General features: G+C 40.8%; 1 protein-coding gene across 3 annotated transcripts in view; it reads right to left on the reverse strand.

The window, feature by feature from the left end:
- Positions 1–10,798, reverse strand: part of HERC2 (HECT and RLD domain containing E3 ubiquitin protein ligase 2) — a 217,422-nt gene that overhangs the window by 90,925 nt on the left and 115,699 nt on the right. For all 3 annotated transcript variants that reach the window (XM_019524227.1, XM_019524228.1, XM_019524226.1), the window contains exons 28-37: positions 10,292–10,424; positions 10,008–10,135; positions 9,670–9,865; positions 7,799–7,935; positions 7,159–7,332; positions 6,949–7,085; positions 6,706–6,857; positions 6,289–6,480; positions 4,265–4,452; positions 2,582–2,774 (exon numbers count right to left, since the gene is read on the reverse strand). In XM_019524227.1, the coding sequence (XP_019379772.1) occupies positions 2,582–2,774; positions 4,265–4,452; positions 6,289–6,480; positions 6,706–6,857; positions 6,949–7,085; positions 7,159–7,332; positions 7,799–7,935; positions 9,670–9,865; positions 10,008–10,135; positions 10,292–10,424 (1,630 nt within the window). The remainder of the gene's footprint in view (positions 1–2,581; positions 2,775–4,264; positions 4,453–6,288; positions 6,481–6,705; positions 6,858–6,948; positions 7,086–7,158; positions 7,333–7,798; positions 7,936–9,669; positions 9,866–10,007; positions 10,136–10,291; positions 10,425–10,798) is intronic.

Genomic DNA, 10,798 nt, shown 5'->3' on the forward strand with positions numbered 1-10,798 from the left:
TTGCCCAGCAACACCTGTCCTGTCCACCAACCAGTGTTTCAAGTGAGAGGGTGTTCAGCACTGCTGCAGATGTTGTGACACCCCACCACACCTGCTTGGATCCTGGTTTGGTGAAGCAGTTGGTGTTCTTGAAAGTGAACCTCCCGCTGCTTGGGTTCCTCAAGCTCCACCTGCAGATGGACTGAGTGCCACCCTCCTCGCTCCATTTGCACTTGTTTCCTTTTTTCATTTTTTAAAAACCAGTTAATGCCCCGCTCTCAGCTGGAGAGGGAATGCCACTCACTGCATCACCAGCCAGCAGGGGAAGAACATGTCCCTGCTGAGCTCGCTCCCATGACAGGACAAACTTGGACGTATGAGCTAGAGAAAGAAGAGGCCCCAGGTCCTGGGCATGACCACTAAAACTGCACCCTGGAAGGGTAGGGAGGCCTGGTGGGACTGCTTGCAGCACAGCAGCCCCATAAATGCCAGGACCAATGATCTCTTGGTGAAAGGCATGTAGGAGGCGCTATAACCTCCAGCTAACACACACATGCACACAGTCCTGGCTGGGGAAAGCCCAGACATGTCATGTCTTTGACAGGCCTGAGGCTTGCTGGTTGCAGTGGAGTTGTGAGGCTCCAGGTGAGCTCAGCTTAGCTGCCTGGGATACCAGCTTTTGCACTTTGTCTGGCTGAGGAAGCACCTGCAGTTGGTGTGTCTTTTGGTCCTGGATGGAAGGAATAGTAAAGAAGCCAGAGGCTAGCCTGGCATGCAATGCAGGCAAGAAAGCCAGTCAGTGAAAATGGAAATGGAGGTGTCAGGGGGTGAGGGACAGGCTGGGGTGGGGTGGAGGGGGATGTAGCAGTGCAGGTAAAAGTGCAGAGGTACCTGGGGAGTCAAGATGTCTGGCAGGCTGCAGTGCGTCAGAATTCCACTGTCTAATCTATATCGAGTCCACGAGTTTCTGTACCTAGGAGGCTGATGAAGTGAAGTTCATAAGCCCAGCTGTGAAAAGTGGTTTGTAAATTGTTCCTTCTCAGGATCAGGCCTGAGAGACTGAAGGCAGAGAGTGGTTTTTTTGGTGAGGAATGTAACCCCATTGGTAGTTGGGTATTGTTGTCTTTGACAAATTCTGGTGTGCAGTTTGTGGGGGTACTGGAGATAGTTGGCACATTTTGTGTTTTGAGGTGTAGGAAGTTGGCTTCAGTTCTGGGGATGAAGTTAGGTGCTTGTTTGAATTTACAAACCAGTTTTCAGAGCCGGGCCTATGAACTCTACTTCAGCAGCCTCCTAGATAGAAGGTACAGAAACTCACAGACTCAATACAGACAGTGGAATTCTGACACACTACAACCTGGCAAACATCCCCATTCCGCAGGTACCTCTGCAAATTGTACCTGTACTGTTACATCCTCCTTCCCTGTCCCTCACCCCGCCCCCCAATGCCGCCATTTCCGTTTTCACTGACTGGCTTTCTTGCCTGTCTTGCATGCCAGGCCAGCCTCTGGCTTCTTTACTATTCCTTCCATCCAGGACCAGCAGACACACCAACTGCAGGTGCTTCCTCAGCCTGACAAAGGATTTTTCAACCCAAAAGTCTGCTAAAATACATTTCTCTGCCTATACAGTTGCCCTACTAAAAAGATACCAGATTGTCTTACCTGTTGTCATGTAAATTGGTGGACCAGACTGAGGCTGCAGAGGTGGCGGCAGCCTCATTGGGGCAACTACCGTGTTCTGCAGAAGCCCCAGCACCAGTGAGGTCGCACCTTAACATACAGGGTCACCCACCCATGTCACAAGTTTTGCTTGTCAGGAGCCCGAGATGCAAGGCCCCAGAACCCCCCTGCACCTATCTCCTTGACAGCTGGCAGGCTTCCTAGCTGCAGCAGGGCCTAGCAGGCCTGCAGTTTTCACCCTCCTGCGCCTTAAACACAGTGCCACCCATGTGACAAGTTCTGCTTGTCATGAGCCTGAGGTACAGTTTCCCAAAATCCCCTGCATCTATCTCCTTGAAACTTGGCATGCTTCATGCCCTCAGCATGGGCTATCATCCCTGCAAGTTTCATCTGAAACAGCCAAACAATGACAAAGTTATAGAAATTTCACTGATTCCCCATTATACTCTATGGCCGAATCAGTGCCGAATTTTCTGAAGCAGATTCAGAAAAGTGATCCAAATCTCCTAATCGAATTGCTGGCCTCCGAACTGGCTGTATCTGAATCCGAATAAAATAGTTCTCTATCCACACAGGCCTAATTATCAGCCACATCAGCCAAAAAAGCCGACTGCCAATAATGTCAATTTTCCCTTTATTGCGGCCGGTACAATATGGACAGATGTATTGGTGCACCTCCAGGTCAGAGAGTTAATATCTCACTCCTTTCCACAAAGAGGCTCAGCATATACAATGCAAGGTGACCTCCCAATACAACCGAAGAGCTTTGCCATACAGAAGAGGGGACATGCCAGCCATATATAAATCTGTCAATCAAGTAATTGTCAGAAAAACTTTATAAGTTGTGAAACAAGGTTTGCTAATCATCCAAAGTCCCAAAGATAAGTCTGCCTCCATTTTATCCAAGTACTTTTTCTTACCGGAGTCATCCTCTGTATCAGAATCTTCAGTTGTGGGCTGAGCTGCAGGTGGTGGTTCAGCCAGTTTGAGGTCGTATTTTCCCTCTTTCCCCATTCTGTAGGAATTTGTACTGCCTGTGTCCCACTGAACCCTAATCCAGCCATCTTCTCCCAGTTCTCCAATCACACGGCCCAACCCTGGAGGGGGTCCATCCTAAGAAAACAGAGAAGTTCAGACAACCAACACCATACACTCACTCAAGTGGTGGTACATCACATGACACAGTTTCTCACTAACTTTCTTGTGGGTAGGGAGCAAACAAAATAACTGCTTTGAGCTCAAAATTCCAAAGGCAGCTTTTGTACTTCCATGCATTAGAAATTATTTAACCCTTTTTTTTCAGATTAGTGCAAATTTGTATGCAAAATGAAGAGTAGATGACACCACACCAAGACAAGCTTTCATGATATTGTACCAAATGCTGCTTCCTTTTAACTGGAGAATGATTCTAGAGAAAAAGGATTCTACATAAGTTAACCAGTCCTGATGTTAAATATCCAGGTCTTTTAAAATGAAAAAGTCACCTAAAAATTAGGAGAGATGCAACTACATAGGAACATAAAAACTTAAGTGCCATACTGGGTCAGGCCAATGATCTATACAGTCCAGTATCCTCTTGCCAAGTGGCAGGAGTGGCTCCTTTACAGCAGGAGTAGCCAACCTGTCACAAGTGGCATGGGCAGCCTTTGTGCGTGGCACACAACAAATCAGGGAAGAGCAGGGAATACAATGGCAGATAGGACACGAAGCCAAGATACAATCTGGACAGGGAGGACAGGACAGGAAGCATAAAGCAGAACAAGAGATTGGACAAGGGATGAGAAGTGGAGAGGCACTCAGAGAAGTTTTGGGGCTTAGCTTGTAACACGCCTGCCAAAAAGCTTGGCCCCCACTGCTTTAGAGGAAGGGCTCATGAACAGGGTATGTCTAGAGCCAGGGTTTCAAAGAAAAATAGCCCACAGGCTGAATCTGACCTATAGAGATTTATCTGGCCTCCAGTGCTGCCTCAGGGTCTCAACCCAGCCCCATATATATTACACTGCATGCACCAGCCCCAGGGCTAATCAGAGAGATGCACTGCATATGGCACCCATGCCAGACTGGCCCTGAATGCTGGATCAGAGGCCAGTCCGGATTGGGCCCACAGCCCAGCCCCAAACACTAGATCCAGAATGCATTGTTGGGCACATGCTGCGTGCAGCACTCCAGGCCAGTCAAGGGTGCTTGCTGCACATAGCACTGATACCAGATCACCCTATGCACTGCCTCTGGCACACTGGGCCAGTACCAGCCCATAAATAGGCCTCGTGCCCCACATTCGGCCAGCAGGGCAGAATAAACCATCATCTATGAGTTTAAATCCCTCTTTGAACCTGGCTATGCTACCTGCGCTTCTACAACTTTCTCTGGTAATGAACTCAACTATACACCGTGTAAAATAGTACTTTTTTTTCTCATGTTAGGTTTAAACGTATCTCCTGATAATTTCAGTGGGTACCCCCTATTTCTTGACCACTTAGCGAATGGAAGTTCTTTATTCACTTTGTCCAGACAGTTCATGATTTTTTCAGATTTCTGTCATTAAACGTATGTAAGACTCTTGACGAGTCAGATAGGTTACAAAAATGAAAACACAGTAATACCTGATCACCCCATTTCCAATCCACCCCTCTAACCACTCTGGTACCAATTTTCATCATGGCTGCCAGTTCTGGCCCAGAGACAGGAAGCTGAACTGGTGTGGTTTCTTTTCTTGATTCTTCTAAGACTGTGGCAGAAGCTCCATGGGCTGAAGCAATCATATCTTCTTCAACGTTGTCAGAGCTAGGTCCTAAAGAGAATAGCCAATCGAAGAACAATTAACAAAGTAACTTATATTCAACAAAACATCTTACCATAATCATTATAAAATTAAATATAACATATACAACTATAGTATTAATCATAAGTAATATTCCAAAAAAGATAGAGTTAAGCTATACAAGCTTTCCAGTTTTTAGAAAGCCTGGAAATTAGATTTCTATTTTTTATAAAGGACTTGTATATTATTTTTGTTCAAAGTTACAGAAAAACACATTAGAATGATTTTGTCTACCAAAGAGAGACCCGACCAAAGGTGTCTTGTCTATTTACCTCCCAAATAAACACTTGAGCCAAAAAGAGATCACCCACAAAAATCCTTGCTTTTTGTAGCAGTCTAAACAGCTCTGGTGACAGAATACTATCCAGCTTTATCACTCACTTAGTCCACTGTCTGGGGCTAGAAAATATGCTTGCAGACTTTTCTTTAATAAAGAAGCTATATCAAGCAACTGTGCTGCAGCTAACAGCTACATGAAAAGCTCAAATTTGTAGATGTCAGTCTGTAAAAGTTTACTTGATAGCACAAATCAAGTGAAGAAAATTCACACTTAGTTAACAAGGAGGAACAGCTAAAGAGAATGTCATGATATACAGGGAAGAAAGGGAATTTGGAACTACTGCATGAAAAGGTAGTCTAAAAATGTAAAGGTTTGCATACATTCAATTTCAGCCTTTATCTGAAAAAGGAAACAGATAAAAATTTGACTGTCCATAGATGGAAGTGAGAGTCACTGAATATGGTGGTACTAAATATATTATTTGTGTAAGAGTCCCAGCAATTGTATTATTCAAGCAGGCAAACAGACAGCAATGCAACTTTCCAACCAGAGCTTCCAAAAATGAACAATACTTACAAAAAATATTAAAGGAGAAAACCAGATTCCATGAGTACACTGGGAACTTCTGCCAATCTATCCATACACACACACACACAGGAACTCGAGTATTAGAGTGCGCTTCAATAAAGAAGCATAATAGAACACTTACAAGTATGGACCTACCTAAATCACTGAGGAAGTGCACTGCACAGCGGCTCCTTTAATCTTGCCATTTTCACTGCATAGACACCACCCCCCAGTACTGATCAACAGAGGGGCCCCAGCAGCCCTGCCTCTCACTGCTGATTGGCCAGAAGGCAAAAACCACACCATATTTAAAACCGCAGCTTTTACCTCCCAGCCAGTCAGCAGTAAGGCAAATGTTGCCCCTCTGCCAATCACTGGTGCCAATCAGTGGCTGGGAGAGGAGGGGCCCGCAGAAAAAATGGCAAGATTAAAGAGGCCACTGTGCTGTGCACATCTGCTACAATCTAGGTGAGTCCCTACTTATAAGTAACCAACATACTAAACCTAAACAGGAAAAAAAATACATCATCTTTGAAAACAAATAACTGCAGCTTCAAGGGGATACTTAAAGTAACAAGTTTTGTTCTTAATCTTGTTGCTTGCTTCTTTCCTTTGTGGTGATGACCTACAGTGTCTAAAAAGGTACAAACCAGATGAAAAAAGTGAAATAACTAACATAGGTGTTTTACTGTTTTCCACTAAGAATATCTATGGTTCACAAGTTCTCACTACAACTCTCAAAGATGGATCCTTAATTGCCCAGGACATCGCAACTAATATAAAGGTGGATAATCAGTAAATTTCATCTGCTTCGCTTAAAGTTTTTATGGACTGAATAGATCATCACCCTTAACCAGTAAAGCTGTACGTTTGCTTAGGACAGTCCAAAGTAAAAAACTTAGTGCAGTAATTCAAAATATATGCATTTTTTCAGGCAATAAAACAAAAAGATTTCATACCTATCAGCCGCAACGTTGTTTGTGTTAATGCTAGCATGCCAGAATTAAGAAGGAGGTTCAAGGTGTTGGCACCGTGCTGAAGGGTCAGCATGTTGAGCATGACCAACAGAAAACGGGCTTGCGGAATGGTCCCAAGACTTGGTCCTGCTGGGTTCTCATTGGTAATTGTTTGCAGAGGAACAGGTTGGATACCTAATTAGGAATTAATATTCCTTTTATTAAGGGTAAATAATGCAGAGCAAATCAATGCTTAAGAACTCTGGGCAAACAGATTAGCAGTTCCTTATTTGACAGTTTAAGATAATTTCACTTTACCCCATGGTTTTAAGAACACCCAAATTAAAGAAGTTCCAAGACAGAAAACTAATGAGTTATAAAAATATAGTTTAGTTACAACAGAAGACTATTAAGGCTCACCTAGTTCTTTAAATCTTGCATTAGCATCCAGTAATATATTCCGGACATTCTGAATAGCCCATGCATACAACTTTCCAAAAGTTACTTCCAGCAGCATTCTATTAAATGGTGGGATCAGGTCAACATCTTTCAAACAGTCTGTTAGAGGTTCCCTTCATTTAAACAGAAAAAGATTTTTGAAATTCTCCCACTCAGAAACAATTAAAACAAGAACAACCCTCCAGCACCACCACCACCATTTACCCTATATTGGCCCCTTCTGGAATAAGTCTCTGCCATCCACAGAACATAGCATACTGCACAGATGGGAGCAAGAAGCTTTTAGTTGCCAATTTCAGAATTGTATCTATCCCCTCCAGGCGAACTTCTGCTCTTTCTAACTGTAAAGAAAGGAAACAAGTCACTTTCATGTAACTTGATTAAAACATAAAAACCCATTTTTACCCAATTTACCTGTTTTAATAAACATTTTCTCATTTTTTCTACATCTACTGGTTCTTCTTTCAATGCAAATTCAACAATTGTGTTGAGGAGGGCAGATTGTGGATACAAGCCTTGGACATTTTGCTTTAGCCATTTATATTTGTGGACACCTGTAACTGTACTCAGAAGTGGTTGCCACTTATCCTATAAAAAGAAAAAAGTGTATTTAAATAATCTGCTTCAAACTGAGTGCAACAAGCTGAAAGTATTGTGTGTCTCATGTCCAATTTTAAGATTTAAAACCTTACAATGCCAAGGAATAGTTTCAAATGAATATTTTGGTTGTAATGTTAAGTGCCATTTCCGAATGCCTTGGAAATTAAAGAAGCCAAATCAACCACTTTTGTTTTTTTATTCTGAAGTGAAACCAATAGAAGGGTATCACTAATCTTTAAAAAAACAGAGCACCTAGCACACTAAAGCTTGATTGAAGATAATACTGTAAATTTAGTTAAAACATTAAGCAGCTGTAATGTACTTGATATCAACCTGATGATTGCTCATTTCAAATATGGAAACTTGAATTACTGTGTTAGTTTAGGGGACGGGTATTTTTATTATTTTGTTATAGTTCAATTCAGAAAACTATAGAGAATAGGTGATACTCTACCTTAGGCGACTTAATTGGTGTGGGCCTTTTATCAATGGCAACAGGACTGTGAGGTACAACACATGACTCTTCCAAGTCACTCTCTTCATTTCCAATTTTAGATTCTTCCACATCAGCGGATTCTGATTTTTTTGGCACTAAAAAAAGAAACAAAAACCACCAAACAAAAAAATCACTCCTTCATACACCTGATCCATTTCTATACTGTAAATATTTAGATTTCCACATTTGCCTGGTCATATTTCATTTTATTTTTACTAAATATATAAGAAGTTTATCATAAAAAAAGTGTCCAACTCATTTATAAAATTTAAACACTCTTATAATCAGTCAACTACTGATTCAGACAGTTTGTATTATGTGGTCTTTGGGACATTCTGTCAACAGAAACAAAAGTTTTGTAGAATTATAAGAGGACTTCATTAAATCTCTGCACAATTCAGAAAATCTTAAAACAAAATAGGAGAAAGGACTAGCACAGAAAACTTCATGACCGAACACACAAATATCATGCGTAATAAAATAATAAGAACGTGCTGGGGAATGCATTATACTTCTCTACAAAGATAACAACCAACAGGCAATGTTATATTTAAGTGCTTATAAAGATTTGTCTAAAGACTTTACACTGGTACTTTTAGTGATACACAAAGCATAAACTGAGAATATAAACCCATTACCAGATTTATCTTACTTTAAAACAAACTTTGGGGATAAAAGAAACCAAAGCTAAGTATGGGGCTTGATCAGAGGCAAAAAGATAAATAGTCATGTTACAATGTGCAGCATTGCTAAATTTTGTATCACATGATGGCATAAAAAAAGCTTTTACTTTATACTGAATCTTTCGCCACATGGTCCTACCTCTGACTCTTTAGATTACCAGCACCTGAGCAGTGTGGTAAAACTGGAAAGAAAAACAATTCAAATCCCACTTTGACCAATCTTAAAAAAAAAAAAAAATCAGTATGAATGGATAAAAGTTCTCAAATGCATAAAGACGTATCAGGCTTCTATGTTTTCAAGATGCATCTTGTGTTGGTCATCCCCATAACTACAAAATGGCAGCCTAAGATACTTGGCATGTATGTGTGTCAAAGACCTAATTACTGAGCCAAAAATATTAAAAGAAAAAATACATTTCATTTCAGGCAATATGAACAGCATTTTGGTTCTTCTGTTTCATCAAAGATACGCTTATATTTTCTAGAATAGCTTAAAACAGAACAACAAGCATCAAACAATGCAAATATTTAAAATTTTGCAAGAAGAAAGGAGCTGAAGATTTTTTTTATTGTACCAACTGTTTCGTTAGGATAGAGTTAGACAGACTCTTGAATGCAATCTTCATTAAGTCAAAAAAATTACATTTTATAAGTATTGATCTACTTGTTTATATAACAGTCACTGCCTTTACAGATGAAGAAATTCAAGAGATAACTACAAAACATCATGCTGTCTCTCTACTGTAACGCTGACCCAGACTTTTTCCAGGAAAAAAAAATGTTTTGATGAGTAAGAAAGCAAGCTGAGAATTGTGCCTAAACAAGTTTCAGTCTTAAAAATGTCAAGACTTTTGAAAAAACTGAAGCCCCCAAGTCAAGTCACTTTGGAAAACAAATCTTGAAATAACATTTTCAAAAAAATCTTAATCTGTTACTTCCCTGACAATAGTGTATTTTGTATATCTATATATAGATATTTAAAATCGAGAGGGAAGAGGGGAGAGGGATCTATATATTAGTAGCATTTCATTTTAACCATGGAAAAATGTGGATTCCAGGTTACATTTTTTTAATCTGAAAATTGGGGATTTTTTATTAGAGAAAACCAGGATCCATTTATTATATGTTACACAGCTAATGCCTTACCTTTCTTTTTTCTTTTCTCTCTAATGATCTTCTGAACTATTCTCCGCCAGCGGGGCAAGGAGCTCAGAAGTTTAAACTTGGACATTATGGAGAGATCATTGCAGACTGCAGGACGTAATTCATTGAATAGGAACCGCAAACGTTCAATAACAGGAGCACAGACTTCCTTGTAGGAGCGGCCTTGTTCCTGATGGGTCTAAAACAGAAATGGAACGGTTACACACACACACACACACACACACACACAAAACAGCAAGCAAATAAAAACATCAGTTGCCAACTTAATTATTTTTAAATTAAATAATTAAGGTGAAAAAACAAAGAACTCAGAGATTTACCTTAATTAGTGAACATTTTGCTTGGTACACAACACGACACACATCCACTACAGATTTTGGTAATGTCCTGTGTTTGACTTGGTCCACTCCTAAAGTAGATGGGTGAACTAAAGACAATGCCACGTGCCCTTAACAGGAAAAAAACAAACTAATAATATCTATTTTAAGATCAAGGAGAATGAGTATAAGTTAAGAGCCAAAAAAGAGAAAAAAGGGGGAAGAGGGTATAAAGCAGGAATGGAGGGGGGGGGGGAACCCTACACAGCTCTCTCAAGTCTACTTACCTAAATCCTCATGCTTCACAAGGCAACATAACAATAAACGTCCTACTTCTTCCACAGGATGTTCAGGAGGGAATGTAATTGGTGTTGTCAAATGACACTGTTTACAGTATCTCTCTATCTGACACAAGAAATCCTACAAAAAGTCAAACATACAACACTGAACAGAAAACACTTTGCAGAACACAAGAAGCAGTAATCAAGTTAAAATCCAACAACCCTCATAACCTTAACTAAAATTCAGAAGACAGACTGGGTACCAGATATAAAATTAACTAAAATTAACAAAAGTACAAGTTATTATAATAAACAAAATCGGATCAAAGCGGGCAGGAGAGTGCAAAAGCCCCCATGGCTCACCAAAAGCATCCAGGAATGTTTTCTAGCTAAAAGGGAGGCATACACCCAAACGGAAGGGAGCAGCCATCACCAGGGAGGACTATACCTCTGTTGCTTGGGGATGCAGGGGGACAGTCAAGAAGGCCAAGGCGGAGATGGAACTGGGACTAG

This window comes from Gavialis gangeticus, unplaced genomic scaffold (genome assembly GCF_001723915.1).
Source record: "Gavialis gangeticus isolate Ggan-Ray unplaced genomic scaffold, GavGan_comp1, whole genome shotgun sequence".
NCBI lineage: Eukaryota > Metazoa > Chordata > Crocodylia > Gavialidae > Gavialis > Gavialis gangeticus.